General features: G+C 49.2%; 2 protein-coding genes across 2 annotated transcripts in view; one reads left to right on the top strand and one right to left on the bottom strand.

The window, feature by feature from the left end:
- The window catches only part of SLC22A3 (solute carrier family 22 member 3), a 98805-nt gene extending 79048 nt beyond the window's left edge, over nucleotides 1-19757 (bottom strand). The window contains exon 1 of the mRNA XM_027551986.1: nucleotides 19272-19757. Within this exon, the coding sequence (XP_027407787.1) occupies nucleotides 19272-19703 (432 nt within the window). The 5' untranslated portion in view covers nucleotides 19704-19757. The remainder of the gene's footprint in view (nucleotides 1-19271) is intronic.
- Nucleotides 19702-24794, top strand: LOC113898768. Its single transcript, XM_027552155.1, has 4 exons — nucleotides 19702-19760; nucleotides 19907-20489; nucleotides 23569-23691; nucleotides 24163-24794. The coding sequence occupies exons 1-4, from the start codon at nucleotides 19702-19704 to the stop codon at nucleotides 24271-24273; spliced, it is 876 nt and encodes a 291-aa protein (XP_027407956.1). The 3' UTR covers nucleotides 24274-24794.
- The last annotated feature ends 1036 nt before the right edge of the window (nucleotides 24795-25830 follow it).

Below are 25830 nucleotides of genomic sequence, written 5' to 3'. Positions count from 1 at the left end.
TAAGTACTTATTAGGTTCGATCCCTGCGTTGGGAAGAAACTCTGGAGGAGGAAATGACAATCCACTCTAGTATTCTTGCCTGAAGAATCCCACGGACAGAGGAGTCTGGCAGGCTACAGTCTATAGGCGTGCAGTGAGTCGGACACGACTGAGGGACTTAGCACACACTTATTACTAATGATGAGAAAGTATTAGAGAGTGTAGTATAACTAAATGGAATGTACATGCTGCTTTATTAATGCTGGCTCCATTCTAACCCACCTTGATGAATAATAATGAGAACACTGACAACACTTTGTCCTAAGGCTGCATCTGCACGGCTTCCTGTGATTAGGTTTTAGAAAGATAGAGAAAAAAGGGGACATTCACATGGATGTCCAGATATAGGTCAACTGTGAAGAATGGACTAGGAAGCCGCGGAGCCTCCCACTTGGAGGTCATGCGCCGTGGAGCAGGGATGACCATTCCCTGCTGTGTCTGCTCTGACTCCCTGACTCACGGAATCTGCAAGTATAAAAAAGGGTTTTTTAAAATAAACAGCAAGGATTTACTGTATGACACAAAAAGCTATATTAAATATCTTGTAATAAACTATAACCAAAAGAATTGAAAAATAAAAATAAAAACATATATAACTGAATCATTATGCTGTACACCTGAAACTAACACATCATTGCAAATCAATTCTACTCCAATGTTAATAAGTCAAGCTGAGGAGTATTCATAGGTAAGCTGCAGGTTTGGGCTTCCCAGATGACAGCAGCAGTAAAGAATCTGCCTGCAGTGCAGGAGACCTGGGTTCAATCCCTGGGTCAGGAAGATCCTCTGGAGAAGGGCATGGCTACCCACTCCAGTATTTTGGGGGAAATTCCATGGACAGAGGAGCCTGGCGGGCTATGGTCCATAGGGTCACAAAGAGTCGGACGCGACTAAAGCCACTTAGCACACAAGCTGCAGCTTTCCCTTCTTAATCTTTATAACGCAAAAGTGCTGGTTTAAAGTCATTAAGTTCTGTTGTAATTTCTTCCATAGCAAGAGTAAGTGGAATTTCCACTTGATCTACAATGGTTTCTTTCTTTTTTAAAAGATAATCTAAAGGAACTGTGACAAAATGCTAACATTTGTTCATTTGGGTGGTGGGAATGTGAATATTTGTTACATTTTTCTTTGAAAAAAGTATTTTTTTAATTTAAAACTTTACATGAAATCCATTTGTATTTCTAATATAAAACACACTGTTGACATTTCCAGTAAATCTCTAGGTGCTGATGTTAAAAAGAAGAGAAAGAAAGCATTTCGAAAGACTCACCGGGAAAGCCATTGTATTTTACTACATTCATTTAAGGATTCAAAGAGGTTGGTGAAAATACTATAAAAGTAACCAATGTAAAAGCAGAGACATAGCTTTGCTGACGAAGTCCATATAGTCAAAGCTATGGTTTTTCCAGTAGTCACGTACAGATGTGAGAGTGGGACCATAAAGAAGGCTGAGCACCAAAGAACTGATGCTTTCAAACTGTGGCATTGGAGAAGACTTTTGAGAGTCTTGGACTGCAAGGAGATCAAACCAGTCAATCCTAAAGGAAATCAACCCTGAATATTCACTGGAAGGACTGACACTAAAGCTGAAGCTCCAATACTTTGGCCACCTGTTGTGAAGAGCTGACTCACTGGAAAAGACCCTGATCCTGGGAAAGACTGAGGGCAGGAGGAAAAGGGGGTGACAGAGGATGAGATGGTTGGATGGCATCACCAACTCAATGGACATGAGTTTGAGCAAACTCCAGGAGATGGTGAAGGACAAGGAAACCTGGTGTGCTGCAGTCCATGGGGGTCACAAAGAGATGGGCATGACTCAGTGACTGAACACCAACCAACCAATGAACATCACCAGCACATCGTGGGAATCGCTCTGATAGTGAGCTGACAAGGTAGTAAAGTCTTGTACTGTTTTCCGTTACAGATACACCTTGTCATACTGCACTTTGCAGACACTATGTTTTTTAACAAATCGAAGGTCTGTGATAAACTTGTATCAAGCGACTCTTTCGGCACTATTTTTCCAACAGCATCATTTATTAAGTAAGGTATGTACACTGTTTTTTAGACATAATGCTATTGTACACTTAATAAACTACAGTGTACTGTAAACATAACTTTTATATGCAACTTTGAAACCAAAAAAACTGTGTTTCTGACTTGACTGCAATATTTGGTGAATTTTGGTGGTCTGGAACTGAACCCGCATTGTCTCCAAGGTGCGTGTGTCCTTATGAGTTACATTTTTTCATAATAGTGTGGAAAACATTAGCATGCATTATTCACATGATGCTTTGAAGCATTCATGGATTCTGACCTGACTGGGAAGGTTTAACAAGTAAACACAGGCATTCAGGGATGGTTTATCAATACACTCTATCAGGCTCTGAGGGCTGGGTGGTTAATGGATGGAGTCATCGCTGCCAAAGTCAAGAAGCAAGGCAGGATGAAGTCTTCAGGCTGAACATCTCCTGAGAGCATCTGCTTTCCAAGTAGGCACTTGGTAATCAGAGCAACGGTGGGGATAACAAATGACCTGACAGTTCAGTTACTTCAGCATTTTACTAAATAGAAGACTTATGCAGACCTTCTCCAGATTTGGGATCCAGGGTTCCTGGAAGCGTGCAGGAGCCCAGCAGTGCCCATCCGTTTAAATGTGCTTGGCTTCTGAACATATTGGACGGAACAGCCGGAGTGAAACGGGAGACGGTTTGGGACGCACAAAATGAGCACAACGGTGAAATGTGAACTGGAGACTCTGGCAGCAGGTCCCTAAGGAGGGTGAGTCCTGCTCCCCGCGGGGGCACAGGTGGCACTCTGGGCTCTAAGCGAGAGCAGGAGCGAGGTGGGGGTGAGCAGCGGCCTGGGGTCTCCAGAGGCCGCGGTGGGGACAGAGGGGACTGGCGGCGGGGAGAGAGAGTGAAAGCTGAGAACCTGGAGGCCATCGGACCGACAACCCTGCGAAGAAGTGTACTGACGCGGGGGAATGCGAGTCCTCAGCTGGGGGAGCTAACAGGCACCGGGAGGGTGCTGTGTAGACCAGACACACTGCAGCGTATTTGTGCCGCATGTGTGTGTGTGCGCGCGCACGCTCAGCCGTGTTCAACTCTTTGTGATCCCACGGACTGTAGCCCGCCAGGCTCCTCTGTCCATGGGGATTCTCCAGGCAAGAATACTGGAGTGGGTTCCCATGCCCTCCTCCAGGGCATCTTCCCCACCCAGGGATCGAACCCGCGTCTCTGGCGTCTCTGGCACGGGCAGGCGGATTCTTCAGCACTGAGCCACCTGGGGAGTCCTGCAGGGTATTTAAGTGCAGCAGCCAGGCTCGTGGAGGGACAGGGTGGGTGGGAGTGGAGGGTAGCAATGCCTGGGACGGGGGCAGGACTCTGCACAAGGGGAAGCGAGACGCCTTCTTCGGGATGCGGTGATTCCGTCGTGATGCGTCAGCAGGAGGAAAGGGTGGGAGCCGACGCGGGTGCCTTCCGTATTCTGTTGGCAGCACACGGAATGAAGACTTCCGCTTCCCGGAAATGTAACCCGAGGGTCTTAGCCCAGCGTGAGCGGCCAGGGTGGGGGCGGGGAGGGGCAGGCTGGCAGTTCGAGGGGAACAGAGGAACGGGGTGAGGGACGCGGAGGGTTGGCGGGCCGGCCAGAAGGAGCTGAGGCCTGAGGGCGAGCAGGATGGAACCCCGCCCGAGATGTACAGTGCGGGTCCCCCATGGCCCTGGCGGCAGAACTGGATCTGGAATCGAATCCAGAGAACAGGAAGGAGGGGATGGGGGCTGCAGAAGGAGGGATCCGGCCTGCGAGCTGGAGGAGCGGGAGGAGGGAGCCCCACCTCCTGGAAGGGGTATCTTGTGTGCTAAGTCGCTTCAGTCGTATCCAACTCTTTGTGACTCTATGGCCTGCCAGGCTCCTTCCTCTGTCCATGGGATTCTCCAGATGAGAATACTGGAGTGGGTTGCCATGGCCTCCTCCAGGGGATCTTCCCTATCCAGGGGTCAAACCTGTGTCTCTTGGGTCTCCTGCGTTGGCAGGCGGGTTCTTTACCACTTGTGCCACCTGGGAAGCCCCAGTGTACCTTGTCACATAGTTTAAAAAAAATCACTAATATTAAACAATGTAACCTGGATGATGCAAAATATGTGGTTACTAGACACGTTAACAGACTCTAGCTATTAAAAGCTGCTGCTGCTGCTGCTAAGTCGCTTCAGTTGTGTCCGACTCTGTGCGACCCCATAGACAGCAGCCCACCAGGCCCCGCCGTCCCTGGGATTCTCCAGGCAAGAACACTGGAGTGGGTTGCCATTTCTTCCGCCAATGCATGAAAGTGAAAAGTGAAAGGAAGTCGCTCAGTCATGTCTGATTCTTCGCGACCCCATGGACTGCAGCCTACCAGGCTCCTCCATCCATGGGATTTTCCAGGTAAGAGTACTGGAGTGGGGTGCCATTGCCTTCTCCGTATTAAAAGCTAGGTCAGATGAAATCTTAGTTCCTGTAAATGGAGCAATCGCCTTTTTGATGATTCAGATCAAGGATGGCAATTATAGGTTTCCCATATCCATTCCACCTGCTTTGTGTTCTGACCCTGAACTGGGTGAAGCAGTCCTTTTATGGGAAGACTTTCCAGGCGGGGCGCATGTGGTGCCTGAGGTTTCTATCCCCCCTCCCCAGACTGTCTTCTCTGAACAAGGTCCCCTTATTTTCTGACAACTAGTAAAGCAACTTTAGGTAAGAGATCATCAATAAAGTTCTTTCAGGGGCTTCCCTGGTGGTCCAGTGGTTAAGAATCTGCCTTGAAATGCAGGGGACATGGGTTCGATCCCTATTCAGGGAACTAAGACCCAGAACAGCCAAAAAGAGAAAATAAAAACTCTTGCTGGTTCAGACATCAAAAATACCTTTTCCAGCTCTCTCATCCTGCAGCTCATGACAGGGGGTGAGTTACTTAATCCCTCCGCACCTGCCTTCCCCACTCTACAAAACAGGGATAACAAACCATGCCTGATGGTGTGTGCAAGGATTAAATGAGCTGACCATTTACTGTATTTTAATGTCATCTGGTCATTTTCTTCTTAGAAGAAAGTTTCTAAGCAGGAAAGTTGTGTCAATAACTCTACGGTTATACATAGTACATTGTTAGTTGCTCAGTCATGTCCAGCTCTTTGGGATCCCATGGGCTGTAGCCTGCCAGCCTCCTCTGTCCATGGGATTCTCCAGGCAAGAATACTGGAGTGGGTTGCCATTTCCTCCTCCAGGGGATCTTCCCGACCCAGGGATTGAACCTGAGTCTCCCGAGTTGCAGGCAGATGCTTTACCGTCTGAGCCACCGGGGAAGCCCGTGTAGCACGTTACGGTGTGACTTTTCGTCCTTCCTTGGTGTTAAGTCACGTTCATGGTTTACATTTTAGTGTCTATTCAATGTCAAGAGAACTGGGTTGCTTAATTTACAGAGCAACTTAGCCCAAATTTACCTCAACCCCAATCTGAACCTCAACAGTCACAATTCCTGACCCATTGTCACGGCTCTGCTCTCATTTCTTAGATTTCAGGGGCCAAAGGGAGTCATTCGGTCTTTTCTCTGAGGCCAGGTTCTCATGACAGGACAAGCAAACTGTGACAGTATGAGGCCGCGGCAAACTGTCCCAAAATACGAAGCAAATTTGTCTCCTTGACCCAGCAGAACAGAAGCACGAGCCCCACTGGTGGCCTTCTCCCCAGAGCCTTTTTAGGCAGATGTTTTCTGTCCACATTTATTGAAAGATTTCTGGTACTTGTGAAGAAAACGAACAATAGAGAGTTTCATATTAGAATGGTACTGTAGTTCTTTTCCAAATCTCTCACACAAGCTGGGGCTGGAGAAGAGGAAGTGGGCAGAGCTGTGGCCCTGCCAGGGAGTGCCAGGGGGCCATAAGCCGCCCAGACCCACACAGCCCGAGGGAGCTGAAGCAGTGGAGGCTCAGACGTCCTGCCAAAGCGTGCAGCTCCAAGGAGTCTATTGTGGGTCGTGTCTTAGTCTTTATAACTGAGCTCCAGCTATACCAGCTCCAGGGAGTGGATCCCTTGGGGCGGGAATCTCACTGTTCTGTCCACCAAAGTCTTCCCTCGGGCATTCCCAGGCCAAAGCTGCCTCTCAGAGTGGACAGAGAGGCCCACGCTCAATATCTGTAACCAGGGAGGGGCAGACAATGGCTATGCATGCGTTCTGTGCATAATCTCCCATCAGAACTCCATAAATGCAATCATTCCCTTTTTTTTGTGAGAACCCGAGCTCGGAAAAGTCTCAATCTAGGAAATCCGCCCATGCTCACACACCTAGTGAGCCTGTGTTCTTAGCCACTCACTTGCCTTAGAGAGAGGCCACACTGAACCAGTTCTGGTCTAAAATCTGATCATTTATTCAATTTTGCAACAGTAAATGGTCACTAGCTAACTTTCTACAGCTGATAAATACAAAGGTAGCTTTATTTCATTTTGTAATGCACTTGGTTTGGTTTAAAAATCAAAATTCTTCTGGAAGTGCCCTTTTCTGGTTGTTCAGTTGCTCAGTCATGTCCAACTCTTTGCAACCCCATGGGCTACAGCCTGCCAGGCTCCTCAGTCCATGGGATTCTCCAGGCAAGAATATTGGAGGGGGTTGCCTTGCCCTTCTGCAGGGGATCTTCCAGATCCAAGGATCAAACTCGCATATCTTACATCTCCTGCATTGGCAGGTAGGTTCTTTACCACTAGTGCCAGCTGGGAAGCCCAAAGTGTTCAGTTCAGTCGTGTCCAACTCTTTGTGACCCTATGGACTGTAGCCCCCCAGGCTCCTCTGTCCATGGGATTCTCCAGGCAAGAAAACTGGCGTGGGTAGCCATTTCCTTCTCCATGGGGAAGACCCTGTATATATACATGCTGGACAGGGGATCATGGTCCTCCTATGGCAACGCTGGCTGGTGGACAATAGGTGCCTCAGGTGGGTGTGTTACGACCATCATTACCACGTAGTTGAGACAGACACAGAAAGAGCAAGCTTCTCTGTGGGAATGGTTCTTGAACAATTTCCTTTACACTCCAGAAACTCTAAAACTTCTCTATTTGATTTTTTAAAAATCGATGCCAAAAAAAAAAAAAAATCGATGCCAAATTAAATGTGACTACTTTCCATTTTAGTGTTCTCCTCTCCCCCGGATATTTAATACAATTTAATGAACTGTCCACCGTGACTTCCCCATGAGGGTTTGCTTTGAAATCCTCGCTGGAGGACAATGTAAGAGCACTCGTTTCTCAATAAATGTCTCAAAACATTTCTCTTATTAAAGAAGTAGCTGTATTAAAAGCACACACTGTCTTCTCCGTGATCCTGAAACTCCCATAAATGTGCTACCATTGAGCTCAAGAGGTCCTGGGGCCTGGCCTTTCTGCTGGTGTCTGAGAGGCATCAGCTTACAGCATCCGTCCTGGGAGCAAGAGACACACATGTTGTCTTTCATCTTGTGCTGTCGGCCACATGCCGGGTCCAGCTGGCAGAGGCCCCGTGACATCAGATCCACCCTGTGCGTCCGAGGGGCATATGCCACCACTGGGAAAGGCGGCCGAGACATGACACTGTCAAGCAGAGAGAATGATGAGAGGGCGTGCGCTGTGCTCAAGGTGGGGAGCCTTGATCGCAACTGGGAGCGGGCCCACCGACTTCACGTGAGCACCATCCAGACAATGGATGCTCTGGTATCTCCAGGGTTAGGGGGGCGGGGAGTGGTACCCTCAGGCTCCCGAGGAGGTGGGCTCTAACTCCAGAATCTTCATAACACGAAGAGCAAAAGCTTTCAAAGAGCTTGGGAGTCACCAATACCAAACTGTCTCATAGGTCCCCTGTCCTAAGAATCAGGACAACATTCTTCCCTCTGGGCAGCAGGACCTGCTGAGGCCCTGGCTCTATCTAAGTCTTTACGTGGGCTTCCCTGGTAAACCGGTTGGCAAAAAATCTGCCTGCAAAGCAGGAGACCCCAGTTTGATTCCTGGGCCAGGAAGATCTGCTGGAGAAGGGATAGGCTGCCCACTCCAGTATTCTTGGGCTTCCCTTGTGGCTCAGCTGGTAGAGTCCGCCTGCAATGCAGGAGACCTGGATTCAATCCCTGGGTTGGGAAGATCCCCTGGAGAAAGGAACGGCTACCCACTCCAGTATTCTGGTCTGGAGAATTCCATGGACTGTATAGTCCATGGGGTCGCAGAGAGTCGGGTACGACTGAGCAACTTTCACTTTCACTACTTGGGTCTCTCACACTGGATACCACGGAGCTAATGGCTTTTCACTGAAAACTGCTATTTAACCAAATCTGTCTCTGTGTTACACAAGCAGTCATAAAATAAGCTTTTCACTTCATAAATAATAAAATCGTGGTCTATACTATGATACACTACTAACTTGTCTTACAAGAAAAATCAAAGTGTTCTATTTTGATAACTGCTAAAATGCAACCCCCTCCAGTATTCTTGCCTGGACAGTTCCATGGGCAGAGCAGCCTGGCGTGCTGCAGTCCATGGGGTCACAAAAGAGTTGGACACGACTGAGCGACTGAACAACCACGACAATGTAGCTGATGCCAACCCAGGAAGCAAATGTCCCCTGCCCTTTGGAGGAGGAGCACAAGGTGGACGGTTTGCTGCTTCCTGCGTAGGAACCGGAAACGCCCAGCAAGAGGCGCGTCTCTCACCCCTCACCTTATTTGAAGTCTCCAAATTTTGTTCCTGAACCGTTTTCTAAGAAATAAGAAAACATAGTCTGCCACACTTATTTTCGGGTTTTATTACAAATAAATACAAGTTAACCACAAAACCCATAAAAGAAGGCTACTCCCAGTAACCTGTGCCAAGGTTCCCGTGCCTGGGATCAGAGCCCTTTGTACAACACCCACTTCACTGATTTAATCAGAGACTAGGATTCAAGCTTGTAGAAAATATTCTACAGAACCACCACACGCATCTAAGGACTTTTATTTTTCATTTCCCTGATCATAGGTTTTAAAGATAAGTTCTGAATCAGTCGTGCACTTTGAGGGATGTACTTGGTGGGGCCCATACTAGTCATACCATTGAAATGCAAGATTTTCTTGGGAAAAAAAAAATCATTTATTTATTCATCTTTGTATGGGTCCCTCAACTGCATCCCTCATTGTTTTTCTCTAGTATTATACAAGCATCCACCCCCAAAATTATTAATACTTGGTTTATTACAAGCACAGAACAGTCAGAGCACAGTAATCCTTCAAAAGCCATGTTACCAAACTCACTCGGATAAAAAGTCACGCCAATCATCATTTACTGTGCTTGTGTTATTGTCCTTCTGGAGGGCTGCACCGGGAACCTTAAGAAACTTGACTTTTTCCTTACAGAATAGAAGTAAGTTTCCTTTCTTGGCTATAGTTTAAGACAAAAAAAATGAGGAAAAATGGAAGGGGTTTTATTTTGTTCTGACAGGTGGGCAGTGTTCCCGCACCCCACCCCCGAAGGCCTTGGAGGGCTCAGCTGTGCGCCCTTGAACTGCTGGGAGCCGGCTCCGGGCGCCCCTCGCTGACCTGCACCTGGCACCTGTGCCCGGCTCGGCTGACGACACAGACGGGCCCGAAAGCGCCAGGACAGCTGAGAAAAGCCTACTCTGCATAGTGGACGTCAGCACCTAAAATTATGGCCCCGAGAGCCAGCGGTCCTCCTGCCGCATCCCCCAGTTAAGACTCAGGATGACAGAGACCCTGGCAGACAGGGGTCAGCGGTCGGGCTGCTGTCCCCCTGCTCCAGGAAGTTGGGGGGACTTCCTACAGGACCCCAGCTACCCCGTGATTCACCAGATCCCGTGGGCGTGAGGGAGAGGGAGACCCAAGCCCTGGAGGGTTAAGCTGTGAAGCAGCAGCACTGTACTTAATTAATTATTAATTAAGTTATTAATAAAGTAAGGACCTAGGAATAAATCCAGGGAATCTGTGTTTGTGCTTCCTACTGAAAAGTATAAAACATCGTGAATGATATTCAATCACACCTAAGAAAGTTCAGCAACACATCATGTTCAAATGACACCAAATACACCATGTTCAAAAATCAAAATTGTTAAAATGTCCATTTTTCTCTAAATTAACATACAGGATTAGTGCAAAAGTGAAGCAGCACTGTTGCAGGAAAGAGCTTATTATAATCTATGAAGGTCAAGTTCAGGGCTGGCCGAGCCAAAGTTCTAAAAGGGGGCACATTTGTCACTCAATCCCTTCCTCGTTTACTTCTTACTTTAACCAAGATTTTATTAAATGCCATTTGTGATTTCATCACAAATGTTTATTAAATAGCCTCCACCCTCAAGAAAGCTGCAGTCTGATTCAGCACACAGAGAGGGTGGTTGGGCAGAGGAAGGGGACCAGACCCCCCGGGTTGGGCAGGGGGAGGAGAGGAGGGGAGAAGGAGGTACATTTCTGGGACAGGTAACTCTTCGCTGCATCTTTGGGCTTCCAGGTGGCTCAGACAGTAAAGAATCTGCCTGCCAATGCAGGAGACACAACAGGCGCAGGTTCGATCCCTGGGTTCGGAAGATCCCTGGAGGAGGGCATAGTAACCCATTCTAGTATTCTTGATGGAGAATCCCATGGACAGAGGAGCCTGGAGGGCTACAGTCCGTGGAGTTGCAAAGCGGCGGACACAATTGAACACACAGCATAGATGCATCTTTACATTAAAAAAAAAAATGCACCAGCCTCAAAAAGAAAGAGGAAAGGTATTTGGAGAAAAGGAAGCGGCATACTCACAGCCCAGGGAGGACAACCAGGCATGTCCTGGAGGGGCTGCAGGAGGGAAGCCTGCAGAGGAGGGGGCCTGCAGGGCCCTTGGACAAGGTCATGGTGACCTTGTATACAGACCAAGGCGGGGACCGTCTTGAAGGAACCAGCTTCCCTACCATTGCACCAGGTGCCGGCAGCCTCTAAGAAACACAACAAAATGTGTATTTGTCAGGGGAAGCTCAAACCACTCCCCAAATCTCGGTGGCTTCACATAAGACAGTTTACATTCCACAGTCTCACGAAGAGGAGATAAAGGGGAGGAAGATAGGGGCTCCTCTTCCTGCAGGCTTCAAGATCTGCACCCCATCCCGTTAAGGACCTGGCCCTCTCTGGGGGCCCTGGCATTCTCTGCACGCAGATGAGGGGAGGAAGGAAGAGGGGAGACTGCGAGGAGGAAGGTTTTCTTGCCTCCAGGTATGTGTTTCTCTCAACATCACTGACCAGAACTCCATCACAGGACCACCTCCACCCCGAGCTGCAAGGGGAGCTGGGAAATACAGCTTTGCTGTGCGTCTCAGCGGAAAAGGACACGGTACTCTCGGCCTCAGTGGAAATCAGTGCCCGTTAACATAGAAGGTAAGTTTATTAGTGATGTATTGCACTTAACCAGAGGCCAGCAAGCTACAGCTCCAGGGCCAAGTCTGAACCAGCATCTATCTCCTCTCTCCCTCCCCCACCCCCATCCAGCTCAAGACTCGATAAGTTAACAGGATCCAATTTTTGAGCATCCCTTAGGGCCAGGCACGGTGATAGGCACTCTACATGTGTATGGTGGGGCAATCACTAAGGAAAGTGTTACTGGGTGTGTGTGTGTGTTAGTCGCTCAGTCATGTCCAACTCTGTGCGACCCCATAGACTGTAACCTGCCAGGCTCCTCTGTCCATGGAATTCTCCAGGCAAGAATACTGGAATGGGTTGCCATTTCCTTCTCCAGGGGATCTTCCTGATCCAGGGATTGAACCCAGGTCTCCACCACTGCAGGCAGCTTCCTTACCATCTGAGCTACAGGGAAATTTCTTGTGTGTGTGTGTGGCACTGGGCAGCTTATAGGATATTACTTCCCCAACCAGGGACTGAACCTGGGCTAAGGCAGTGAAAGCACCAGGTTCTAACCACTGGACTGCAAGGGAATTCCTAATTACGTCCTTTCTAGAGCTGAGGAAACTGAGGCTCAGGCAGGTTCTGCGATTTGTCCTTAAAAGTGGAAACATGGAGCAGCTGGGCTTTAGGCTGAGATCTCTCTGACCCCAAAGGACAGGGATGTTCTTTCCATTATATAAGGGTGGCCAAAAAGTTCTCTTGGGTTTTTCCATGCGATGTTACAGAAAACCGCCTTATGCCTAGGGTCTTTAACCGGTACATAACAAAGTACAGACATCCATGCCTTATCTGTTGGCCATCCCCTGTGGTTGCACCCCTGTCTGTGCCCAAAGCCCCACCCCATGGTGCACCAAGATTCCCAGAGAGTGTGGTGCAGCTGTGGGCACCTCATTCCAATCAATTATAGGGTTTTACTGTCAGCTGCCTGTCTCTGGAGACCCCCAAGCTTTCTGCAAGTACACCGCAGCACTTCATCAGATAAAGCGTGGGACTCCCGGTTGAGGAAAGGTCTGCAGAGTGTCTGGGGGAGCTGGCACTCGCTTCAACCACACATAGGCTGTTCCACCCACGAGGATCTTGTCATGGTCCTCATGTGGTCTCGGGGCCACCTGCAAGGGCCTCACACGTGTGTGAACGATGAAGATTCCCGAACACCACTCCCATCTTTTGAGTCCACGTCTGTGGGTGGGTCCCAGGAATATCCATCAGTCACTGATCCGGGGACATTTGAATGGCTACAAATAAATAAGGATGAAGGTGAGAGCGTGTGCACATGCAACATTTTCCTCCTCATATATTCTTCTCGGGCTCCTCCTTGTCCCCCGAGGCGGTGGTCAAGGTCAGTGCTTTGATTCAGCCCCAGTCAATCAGAAGAAGGCATCCCTTCACCACACCTGTCACCACTTGCGGCCTTTTGCTATCTCCGGGCAAGTCTCTCTGCCAGGCCCTGAGCTCATGGGAGACTTAGCCATCTTCGTACACCAGCCTAGTCAGCGCTTAGCATATGTTGTTGTTTAGTTGCTAACTCGTGTCTGACTCTTTTGCGACCCCCACAGACTGCATCTCTCCAGGCTCCTCTGTCCATGGGATTCTCCAGGCAAGAATACTGGAGTGGGTTGCCTTTTTCTCCTCCAGGGGATCTTCCCGACTCAGGGATTGAACCTGCGTCTATTATGTCTCCTGCATTGGCAAGGTGGGTTCTTTACCACTGTGCCACCAGGGAGGCCTGCCCAGCATATAGTAAATGCTAAATAAATTTCAATTGAGCTGTCATTGGTAATATAATAAATAAGTTGCCAGAAGAAAGCAGGAGATGAGCTTTTGTGTTCTCATCTCTTTTGGCTCTAGGTTCATACACACATCACTGCATGGACCTGCTTGGCCATTCTGCGGTCAACACCAAGCTGCAGACACACACCGGGATGACTGCTCACTCATTAAGCTCAACCAACACACACACAAATGCCAAAAACATAACAAACAACAAGTGAGACATTTGGAACATCTCTGGGGATGTGAATTACCAAATATAAAATATAGAGTTGGGCTTCCTTGGTGGCTCAGATGGTAAAGAATCTGCCTACCAATGCAGGGGACCCAGGTTTGATCCCTGGGTCGGGACGATCCCCTGGAGAAGAGAATGGGTACCCACTCCAGTATTCTAGTCATATGTAAAACATTTAAAGAAACCGAAAAACAGAAACACAAAAATGAGCAAACGATAAGAGACTAGCAATACACGACCAGGGATATTTGAAAGATAAAAAAATATGACTTTGGTAAATGAAAAAGATAAGGGCTGAAATACAAAACTTCAATGAACGCATTAAACAGCAGATTTGACAGTGCTAATAGAAACATTGTGATGTGGAAGATAAGTCTGAAAAGCTACCTGAACATACAGATACTGAAATGGGAAATATGAGAGAAAGGTTAAGAGTCATGAAGGACAGATAAAGAAGGTTCAACTTAAGTTTAATTAGAATTTCAGAAAGAAAGAGTAGAAACTAAGAAATGAAGAGATAATGGTTGAGAATATTCCAGAACCCACCAAAGAACTAAAAATTGCAGTTAAAGAAAATACAATTGGTTCATTCAAGAGCTATTTACTGAATGCCTACTATATGCCAGGGACCTTTTAGAAGCAATGTATACTAAACTAGATAAATACAAAAAATACCCACCTAGACACAACCCAAGAGAAAAGGACAATTAGACTAACAACAGGCTTTTCAAAAGCAAAAATGAGAGCTACGAGGCAGAGTTCACATCCTGAAAGGGCTGCTGCTGCTGCTGCTGCTAAGTCACTTTAGTTGTGTCTGACTCTGTGGGACCGCATAGATGGCAGCCCACCAGGCTCTGCCGTCCCTGGGATTCTCCAGGCAAGAACACTGGAGTGGGTTGTCATTTCCTTCTCCAATGCATGAAAGTGAAACGTGAAAGTGAAGTCACTCAGTCATGTCCGACTATTAGCGACCCCATGGACTGCAGCCTACCAGGCTCCTCTGTCCTTGGGATTTTCCAGGCAAGAGTAGTGGAGTGGGGTAGCATTGCCTTCTCTGCCTGAAAGGGCTAAGGAAAAATAACTGGCAAAATAACACTATTTACCTGGCAGAACTATCTTTCAAGAATAATGGTGAAATGACATTTTCATAGAAACGAAAGTGGAGAACATTCACCATCAAGAGATACAAACTAAATAAAAATGTTTTAAAGATGTACATGAAAAAAAAGCAGGGAAAGTGAAACGGCATGGAATGATGAGTAGACGAGGGCAAGTGTGAACCAAACATACATGATTTGCACAAAATCCATAAATTAACAATGAAAGAACAAACCTAGAATATTGGCTACTAATGCCTGTGATACAGGAGGGACTGAATCAAAGTGTTTAAGATCCCAGATTGTTTAGGAGAAGGTTGCAGTATTCAATTCGGACTCAGTTAAGTAAACTTGGTAAAATTTCAGGGGTAACCACTGAAAGAATTGAAATGAAGAATCTAAATTCTACAACAAGGACCTACCGTACAGCACACGGAACTATATTCAATATCCTGTGGTAGGCTACAATGGAAAAGAATATGAAAAAGAATTTAAGTGCTTCCCTGGTGGCTCAGACGGTAAAGCGTCTGCCTGCAACGCGGGAGACCCAGGTTCGATCCCTGGGTCGTGAAGATCCCCTGGAGAAGGCAATGGCGATCCACTCCAGCACTCTTGCCTGGAAAATCCCACGGACAGAGGAGCCTGATAGGCTACAAGGCTACAGTCCATGGGGTCGCAAAGAGTCAGACACGACTGAATGACTTCACTTCACATGTATAACTGAATCACTTTGCTGTACAGTAGAAATTCCTTGTAAATTAAGTATATACCAATAAAATAACTTTTTATTTATATTAAAAAATATAATGAAACTAAAAAGAAATAAAAAAGGAGAAATATAAAATGAACAGTACCACAGTTGATCCTTTGAAGTAATAACAAAATAGATGCTCTGGTGAGGTTGATTCAGAGAAAAAATAGGGAAGGCACACGTCATGTTAAAAATAAAAACAATAGAAAAGTAAGATCTTCCCCAAGGGCCCAGAGCAAATCAGAAACTCAGCTCGGAATAAACCGGGAGCCTGGCTAACCTCCACTCTCCGGTATTGACAGCAGCGCGTCTCCACACTGGTGGGACAGCAAGGACCAGACACTCATGGCTCTAATCTCTGAGGTTGGGCGCCTGTCCTGGGATGGATGCGCAAGAAGCAGAGCAGAGACAGAGAAACACCAGGGCAGCCCCCAAGATCAAAGCAGGCTCCGCTTTCTTCAGTGGGGCAGCCACTGCCCTCAAATTTACTTTCATGTTTTATGTGTGGGAGAAAGAATAATCTAGAAAGGGCAATTCAATCTATTTTTAATGGTGCTCTGAAGCCTTGATCCTAGTTCGAGAGGAATGCCCACCAAGCAAGTATTTCAAAGTCTCAACATCAGTTTCAAAGACTTACTCCCTGGGGAAGAAACTGAAATATTTGGGTGGCGAGGGCCTGGACTTGTCCGCAACACATGATGCTTTCTTCCGCCCAGTGTCTGGCAACCAGATAAGGCTGAGATTCAGATACTGGACAAGTTTGTGCTGAGGACCTTCAATGTAGGTGAAAAACCCACTGCATCGCCTAGAGCGGGATAAACAGGAGGGAAAGCTGGACTAAAACAGCCCTGCACTTGGCACTGACTCCTGACTTCACTCCTTGGCCTGTTTCACTTTGGAAGATGAAGAAAGGGATGGCTGAGGTTGAAGTGCCCATTCTGCAGCGTTCACGCGGGGAGCACAGACAGCCATTCCCACGACAGGGAAGACAGCCGCCCCATCTGCATCGTATCATGTTCCCAACACAGCGAAACGAAACAAAATGATACGCTGGTCAGTGGAGACCAGGATAGTAACTAGTAAACAGGGACGTTCAACAAGATTTCTTGCAGGTTCTGAAGTGTGAGCAATCCGGGATCGTGTTGCTTGGACCCGTTCCAAGGACTCCGAGCGTCCCAGCGCTGCCTGGCCCAAAGGAGACTGATTCACAATCAAGACCCCCTGGATCCAGACCCAACTTGGCTACGTGGAAGGTCTGGGACCCTGGGAGGTCCCTTCATATTCTCTTGCCTCAGGCTCCCCTTCTGCAAAGATGGGACAATGCTCTCTTTCCCGCAATGGTGCAAGGATTAAATATGACAGCCATAGGGGGTCATTCTGGAATCTGAGCTCCCCTTCCACCTTCTGAGCTCTCCCAATTCACCCTCCCTTTCCATGATTAATACAATAGATTTTTAAGTCCTTGAAAACACACTGTGTACACGGTGTGAGTCAGAGATAGAACTATAGTTCCTTTCATCACTCTGATAGAATATGAAAAATAAATCCTAACTGGACCACATGCAAAACCAAAGACAGCTGTGTATTAGCAGTGAAGAACTCTAAGAGGGAAGGAATTGTTCTAGATGCTGAACCTCCTGAACAGACTGAGGGCTTCCTCTCAAGAATCAAAACACTAAAAACAAACCAGAAGAAGCAAACAGTTTTGGACCAAAAGAAAAGGAAAAATAATCTCTAATATATTTCCAAAACTTGTCAGAGGCCTTAAGAGAGGATTCGTTTTCCTTGAAGATTTTTGTCATTGTGCTGATCACACTGAGAACAGCCATCCAGTGATGTCACTGATGGCGCTGGTAGGACTACACAGGGCTGAATCCAACCCCTGATACTACAGACGAGAATGCTAAACCCGGAGAGGTCAAGCAATCCACCCAAGCCACACAGCCACCTGGACGCAGTCCCAGGTCCTGATGTGCGGTGCTCTCATCTTCCACAGTGCCTTTTGAGCTTCGTAAGACTTCATAACCTCTTTTGAAATAACCCTGGAAGGCTTGAGACAAGCCTGGGAGTCCAGAATAAGGCATCTGAGGTTAGATATCACAACGTCTCTCTTCTCTGATGTGCATGGGTCATGTGTTCAGGGAAACCCCCCTGCAGTGTGTGTGCCTTTTGCTTTTAAGGCTCATTTTTCATTCTTCATTTGAGATTCATGTCTTCAAGAATCAGGTGTCTACTCTCCAAGGGGCATCTGCTGGTTTGCTTGGAAAGTAGCATTAAGCAGTCATGCTGGATGCAATAGAAGCAGCCACTTTGGATGCAACTCGAAGGAAGTACTGGTGATAATACCCTTTCCCACGGCCATTCATTTCAAGAGTGAAATCCATAACATCATCAGCCTATAAAGCAAGTCCTGATGGTGACCCACAAATTAGGTAGAAATTAAAGCATCCCAGACACACACTGATATGGCCTGGCCGGGGTTTGATCTCTATAGCTCTTAGCAGAGGACTTTACACAGTGTGTTCACACACAGAGCATGCATAACCTCAAAGATCGACAACCCCAACACCAGAAAGATGTGGTCACCCGACCAAAGAACACCGTTAACAGGCAGAAGAGGCACTGCAAACCCTGAAGCCAGTGTTTTCCCCCATTATTCAAAGAGGTCCTTAAACACTCCTCCTGACAATCAATTAAAGACATTTTCCCCCCCAAATTGCCTGGGCACATTCAATCATTTGTTAGAAATTCAATTGATCTGTGATTGCAAACAAAGTTCAGTAAAACTGCTCATCCCATCCACCCAAGCTCAGTGGGTCCCTGAGGTTAGAGCCAACCAAGATAAAGATGCAAACTGCCAGACCAGGGTAGAGACAGTCCTGCCACCAAGGGAGAGGGCACCTAACCTGCAATGCCCTGCTTCCTTGTGAAAGTGAAGTCGCTCGGTCCTATCCAACTCTTTGCAACCCAGACGTACCCAAAGAGCCTGTGGAGACTGCCAGCACCAGCTACCCCAACCGTGAGGAGTGCCCCCACCCGGCCCCCAGCAGCCACCCACAGTACATGGGGTGTTCACTCTGCATGCTTTGGGGGGCGGATTTTTTTTTTTAATTCAAAACCTCAGCTTTCCCAACTTCTCTCAAATGTTGCTCTTTGCCCCAAAGGAGTTTTACCAAAATCATGCTCCCAGGATAGCCTCGACCTTTGTCCTTTTGCATTTCAGATAATCACGTGGGTGGCTCTGCCTTCAAACTTAGATTTCTCCTTTTTTTGCCGGCTGGAGACCACCAGCCGGCTCCGTGTCGCTCGCCCCAGACTCTTCGGTTCTCTACCCGCACGTCCACACGTCCCTTCCGACTACTTGCTCACACACAGCTCAGAGATAACGCGCATCCCATTGGATGCTCGGATCCCCAAGAAGGCGTGAGCGAAGTATCTTAGCCCTCGGCTTCTAGGGCAGTTTTCGTTCACCCTTGCAACCAAAGCTGCTGCTGCTAAGTCGCTTCAGTCGTGTCCGACTCTGTGCGACCCTATAGACGGCAGCCCACCAGGCTCCGCCGTTCCTGGGATTCTCCAGGCAAGAACACTTGAGTGGGTTGCCATTTCCTTCTCCAATGCATGAAAGCACCTCTCCATTAACACGGAATTCTCCAGGCCAGTAGCCTTTCCCTTCTCCAGAGATTCTTCTCAACTCAGGGATCGAACCCAGGTGGTCCCACATTGCAGGCGGATTCTTTACCTGCTGAACCAGGGAAGCCCCGTCAACTCCCTAGCAGAGGGGGAAGAAAAGCCACAACCCCGGGGCGGGCAGTTGCGACGCAGCCCTTCCGAGTGCAGGATGAAGCAGGCGGGGGCCCGGAGGTAACCGACTGGTCTCAGCCTCCGCGCACCGTCCCGGCGGCCGGCTTGCTGGGCTCCCGGCCTCCGCGGGGATCCGCGCGCCGCCCGCCGCCGCCCGCCGCCGCCGGGCCCCTTACCTCGCTGACGATGGTCGAGTGGGCCTGGGTGTACCGCCAGCCGTCCCGGCACTGCACGAGCGGCGCGGAGCGGTTGGGGAAGGCGGCGAGCGGGTCCGCGCAGCTCAGCGCGCCGGGGGCGGCGCTGGCGTTGGCCGCCTCCAGGAGGTAGCGCTGGCAGCGGCCGTCGCCGCGGCCCTCGGGGGGCGCGGGGTCGGGGGACGCGGGCGCCGTGCGGTTCCACTCCTCCTCGGGGCTCCAGCCGCAGCGCTCGGCCAGCGCGGCGGCGCTCGGCCCGCGGCACCAGTAGTGGTCGGGCCGGCTGCCCAGGAAGACCACGCCGACGAAGAGGAAGGCGAAGGTGACGCCCGTTAGGCACAGCAGCAGGAACACGCGCCGCTGGAAGCGCCCGAACTCGCCGGCCCGCTGCAGCGCCTCGTCGAAGGACGGCATGGTGCGCTCGCCCGCCTCCCCCGAGCGCGTCTGCCGCCCGCCGCCCCGGGCCGCCGAGTGACCCGCCGGCCGGCCGGCCGCCTCCTCCGCCCCGGCCGCCTCCCCCGCGCTCCCCGCCTCACGCCCCTGGGCGCCGCGCCAGCGGACGGCGCTCCTCGGGCCCCGGGGCCCCCGCTTCTCGCCCCCGGGGGCGTGGGGAGTAGGGGGGCGTCCGCGGAGGTCCGGGCCGAGCTCCCCCAGGGGACGCCGCCGCGGGGCCGGGGTGGGCGCGCGGCCGGGCCCGGGTGGCGCGGCCTGGCGGAGCGCCACCGCGCGCCGGGGACCCGGCCCAAGACTGCGAGTGACGCGCGCAGCCTTCCCGGGCTGGCGCGCGGCTCCATTCGGTCCCTGCCAGCAGCCCGGTCCGCGGGCGGGCCTGGGTCGGGCTTCCAGACAAGGAAGTTCCAGGGCCACCTAACGACTCCCGGGCTCCTGGAACTCGCTTCTCGAGGGTCCCGGCTGCAACCTGGTGGAGGGACCGAGGACGCCCGCGCTCCGGGTCCCACTCCTGTGACCAGGGGAGCCCCCCCCACCCCCACCCCTCCAGGCCTCCTCCTCTCGGTGCAGAGCCGCCCCGCGCGACCCCGAGGCCGGGCAGCCAGGTCCCAGAATAGTGAACCGATTGCAGAACTTGGACTCCGCGAGGTTAGATTTTTGGCGACATCTCAGATATTGTCCACCTTTCAAAAGGAGCAGCTGGGCAGCCCACAGAGGCTGAGCGTCTTGTGCAGAGTCCTGGAGTTCCAAGTGAGAAGGGACTTCAGACGCTTACAGGTTGCTTTAGCCAAGGCCACTTCTCTGTCTGAAACCGCCTGAAAAAGCGTGCTTGCTGACTGCTTTGAAAGGCTGTTTTTAGCCTCCTGACTTTTCTCGCAAGGGTTGGCAGAGCTGCGTCCGGTCTAGGGTCCGGGCCTCTGCTAGGCGCCGAAGCGCTCCGATGCCTCCCCGGGCGGGTGAGAAGCCCCTTCTAGGCTGCAGCCTTCGCGTGTGCGGACCACACTGCGCTGTTAGCAGCCCCCGGCCTGCCCTGGCCTAGCCTCCCCCTTCTTGAGAATTTTCCAGCTGTCTCCCCAGACCCCCACCCCAGCTGTCCAAGAAGCTTCTACCCTTAGGTTTCTTTACTCGGAGGGCGGAGAAGCTGGTAGAGTGCAGGCTGACTTTTTTCTTTTTTTAATCCGGAATCAGGACAGGAGCCAGGCTGGCTGTTTCACCAGCTTGTGACCTTGGGCACCTTACTTGGCCAGTCCAGTCTTTTCATGTCAAATGAGACATCCCCTGTGGGCTTGCTGTGACAGTTGAACAAATTATTACATACGAAGTGCCGGAAAAGTGGCGGACCCCTACCGTGCCCTTTGACAAGTTAGCGCTTAATCCTATTGTTCTTTGTTGCAGAGTTAATCCAGTCCACTGCAGGGATGCCCTAAGGCTTCCTGGTACTAGGAAGGATAAAACGCTTTGAAGGGGCACAAAGTCGGGGCTGAGTGAATGATCTCTCTGGCTCTCTTGATCGTTCTCGCATCCTTGATCCCAGCTGCTGAAGCTGGTTTCTCACTGAGTTAGCAGTGACTTCTGTGCATGCGTGTCTCACACTTGAGGGTGTAGTCCCTGTTATTGACTGCCCCCACCCCCAGGACCCCAGACTCAGTCTCTCCTCCTCCCACCCAGCTGCACCTCCCAGCTTGCCTTTTGGTGTAACCATAACCCTGTCCTAGACTCCTAGATATCATCTCAACACCCCTCACTCCCCAGGCCTTTACTCCAATGTGCCTTCCCCTCATCCCTGCTTACCATCCCTCCACTCTTACACACACTTGTGCACATATACAGACAAGCCCGCAGCTCCCTTCCCTGCTTCATCTGTCTCCAAAGTGCTTATCACCATCTAACATATGTATCTTTTAACTCCTTTGCTTTATTCATTTACTTTTGGCTGTGTCTTCCTTGCTGCATGCAGGCTTTCTCCGGTTGTAGAGAGAGATGGGGGCTACTCTCTAGTCGCAGTGGCTTCTTTCGTTGTGGAGCCCCGCTCTAGGGCGCAAGGGCTTCAGGAGGTGCAGCTCGTGGGCTCAGCAGTCGTTGCATACAGGCTCAGTTGCCCCAGGGCATGTGGAATCTTCCTGGACCAGGGATTGAACCTGTGTCTCCTGCATTGGCAGGCAGATTTTTAATCCCTGGACCACCAAGGAAGTCCTGCTGTATTTACTTGTTTTTCTGGTATCCCCTGCCTAGGATGCAGGTTTCATGAGGACAGAAAGTTCTGCTTTGTTCATTTCTATCTTGTGACCCCCTAGATCATTGCTTGGTTATAGTAGTTGCTCTGTAAACATTTGTGGAATAAATGGATGCTTCCTGACACCACACCTTACACACACACACACACACACACACACACATACACACACACATGTATGGCTTCTTCTCTTCTACTCCACCACTGTCTTTGTCCACAGTGCCGTGGGGGCTCCTCACCCACAGCAGCTTTTCTGGGGTCAGCCCGCCCTCCTCACTGCCTTCCCACAGAGCAGCTCCGAGGTACTTCCTTGAAGGGCTTGCCTTGTTTCCAGATTAAACACTCATTTCTCACCCTCCCTTTCAAGATCCCAACCTATATCCTTAACCAAATTGTCCCCCCATGTGACAGCCAAACATAACACAACTTGCTAATCCTCCAATCCTTCCTTAACTTCCCTAAATCTGTCACACGAAGTTTCTTCTTACTGGCATTTTGCCCTCACATCCTCACAGCTATGGCCCAGCAAGTCCTGGGCGGAATGTCAGCACCCCCTCTGCTGAGTCCTCTGCAACTACTGCAACCGCCTTCTTCTCTAAGTCATGTCTGTGCTCTGAACACATCTAAGAACCTTCTTAAGGAATTTCACTACATTTTCCTTTGTATTGCTGTTGTCAGGCTATTTTAATTTAATTATTTAACTTATATATTTATTTTAAATAAAGTAATCTGAGCATTTGGACAAGTAGACCTAGAGCAGTTGCTAAGATCACGGACTTTGGAGTGTTTGAATCTCACTTCTACTGAGTTAAATGACCTTGGGCAAGATATTTAGCCTTTTCTGTAAAATCGAGTAGTATGGAACCTTTCCATTTTTAATACAAATTACTTAGAACATGGTAAAGAATCTGCTTGCAAGGCAGGAGATGCAGGAGACTCAGGTTCGATCCCTGGCTTGGGAAGATCCCCTGGAGGAAATGGCAACCCACTCCAGTATTCTTGCCTGAAAAACCCCATGGACAGAGGAGCCTGGTGGGCTACAGTCCATGGAGTTGCAAAGAGTCGGACATGACTGAGTGACTAAAGCATGCTTAGCACGTGAGGAGTGCTATTAATATGTATAAGTCAGCTCTTAATAAAGAAAGTAATAAAACCACCCACCCTCCCCAGAATTTGCAAATGTCCTGTAATTATGTCTTGTTCCTCTTCTTGTTATTGTTCAGTCACCCGGTCAAGTCCGAATCTTTGCAACCCCATGGACTGCAGCACGCCAGGCCTCCCTGTGCCTCACCGTTTCCCAAAGTTTGCCCAGTTTCATGTCCATCCAGCCATCTCATCCTCTGATGCCGTCTTCTCCTTCTTCCCTCAATCTTTCCCAGCATCAGGGACTTTTCTAATGAGTCATTTGTTCACATCAGATGACCAAAATACTGGAGTTTCAGCTTCAGCATCAGTCCTTCCAGTGAATAGTCAGAGTTGATCTCCCTTAAGATTGACCAGTTTGATCTCCTTGCAGTTCAAGGGACTTTCTTCTCCAGCACCACAGTTCAACTGCATCAATTGTTTGGCCTCCTGCCTTCTTTTGTTATATCTTAGATGTGCAGCTATGAAGAACTAAGACTCCTAGACGCAGATGAAGTCTTCATCACGTGCCTTCGTGTCTCATCCTTATCATCCCTGCGTCTTCCCAGGACATCTACCAGGCCCTTTCTCTGGAAGGTGGGCCTGGGGGAGAGTCGTGCAGGCCCAAGAAGAGGGCTCAGGACCACCGGCAGGGAATCCTGGGATCTCAGGTCGCAGCGGGGGGTGGGGGTAGGAGTGTGGGAGGTGAGGGGCAGGAAGATGGGAGGGGGGATGGGCTTCTGGTGGGTACACCGGCTTGGCCCTAGGGGAGAGGAAGGCCAGAGTGTGGCCCCCTTTGGTAAAGGCTCGGGCCCTCCCTTGTCCAGGTACAGCTGTTATGAAGTTGTTACTCATATCATCCATAATTTAACCCTTTTCATACCTAGGTACTACAAACAACTACTCAGGGGTCCCCTGCTCTTCAAAAGTTGGTTTTATGACACTTCCCTTTTATGAAAGAACGACATCAGCACCTGTTTTTTTCCTAACCAAAAGAAATCAAAGAGGATTTTCACTTTTATAATGAAAGATGAAAATTGAAAATAGCGTTCAGCATTTGTTTTGCAGCGAGTCGTTCAAGCAGCAGTGTGCACCCCAGCAGGGAGAGTGGCCCTGCCTAGCAGCGCCTACCCCAGAAACTGCATGGAGTATCTCACCTTCAGGGCGGCACAGGTTTGAACTGCCCATGAGCATCCGTGCTTCATCTCTGTTTATTTTCTGCATCTGTTAGCAAGGTGTGTCCTAACGTGATTGCTTCTTTGCTTTTCCACATTTCAGCTTAGGAAAGGTTTCATAGGAAGGCTCTACTTTTGGAGAATGGGGGGAACCTGCATAGCACTTGGGGTGCTTTGAAATTCACACAAATGGTACCATACTCTGTATTTTTCTGTCACTTCCTTTTTTACTCCACATTATATTTTTGAGACCTGTCAGTCTTGATAAATGTGGATCTAGCTCATTTACTGCTATGTATCATTCAATTGAATGGATGTACTACAATTTATTCCAGAGATATTTGGCTCATTTTCAATTTTTCATAATTATAAATGATATAGCAGTGAACCTGTAGTGCACGTTCCCTTGGCAAGAACTGATCTAAAGTAAATGCCTACAAATAGACTGTCAGGACCATCAGTTCAGTTCAGTCGTTCAGTCGTGTCTGACTCTTTTCGACCCCATGGACTGCAGCATGCCATGCCTCCCTGTCCATCACCAACTCTTGGAGTTTACTCAAACTCATGTCCACGGCGTCGGTGATGCCATCCAACTCTCTCATCCTCTGTCGTCCCCTTCTCCTCTCGCCTTCAATCTTTCCCAGCATCGGGGTCTTTTCCATTGAGTCAGTTCTTCGCAACAGGTGGCCAAAGTATTGGAGTTTTGGCTTCAGCATTAGTCCTTCCAATAATTATTCAGGACTGATTTCCTGTAGGATTGACTGGTTGGATCTCCTTGCAGTCCAAGGGACTCTCAAGAGTCTTCTCCAACACCACAGTTCAAAAGCATCAATTGTTTGGCACTCAGCTTTCATTATAATCCAACTCTCACAAGTCCATATGTGACTACTGGAAAAACCATAGCTTTGACTATATGTATCTTTGTTGGCAAAGTAATGTCTCTGCTTTTTAATATTCTATCTAGGTTGGTCGTAGCTTTTCTTCCAGGGAGCAGGCATGTTTTAATTTCATGGCTGCAGTCACCATCTGCAGTGATTTTGGAGTGCAAAAAAAAATAAATTCTCTCACTATTTCCATTGTTTCTCCATCTATTTGCCATGAAGTGATGGGACCAGATGCCATGATCTTAGTTTTCTGAATGTTGACTTTTAAGCCAACTTTTTCACTCTCCTCTTTCACTTTCATCAAGAGGCTCTTTAGTTCTTCTTCAATTTCTGCCATAAGGGTGGTATCATCTGTGTATCTGAGGTTATTGATATTTCTCCCGGCAATCTTGATTCCAGCTTGTGCTTTATCCAGCCCACCATTTAGCATGATGTACTCTGCATATAAGTTAAATAAGCAGGGTGACAAGATACAGCCTTGGCGTACTCCTTTCCCGATGTGGAACCAGACCGTTGTTCCATGTCCAGCTCTAACTGTTGCGTCAGGACCATAGTATGTACCTATTTTGAGCTTCACCAGATGTCGCCAAATTGCTTTCAGTAGGTGGCCCCAATTCATGTCTCATCAGCAACCTGTGAGATCATCCCCATCCACACTAACACATGTGCTTGTTACC

This window comes from Bos indicus x Bos taurus, chromosome 9 (genome assembly GCF_003369695.1).
Source record: "Bos indicus x Bos taurus breed Angus x Brahman F1 hybrid chromosome 9, Bos_hybrid_MaternalHap_v2.0, whole genome shotgun sequence".
Lineage (NCBI taxonomy): Eukaryota > Metazoa > Chordata > Mammalia > Artiodactyla > Bovidae > Bos > Bos indicus x Bos taurus.
This window is presented reverse-complemented; position numbering and strand designations above follow the sequence as displayed.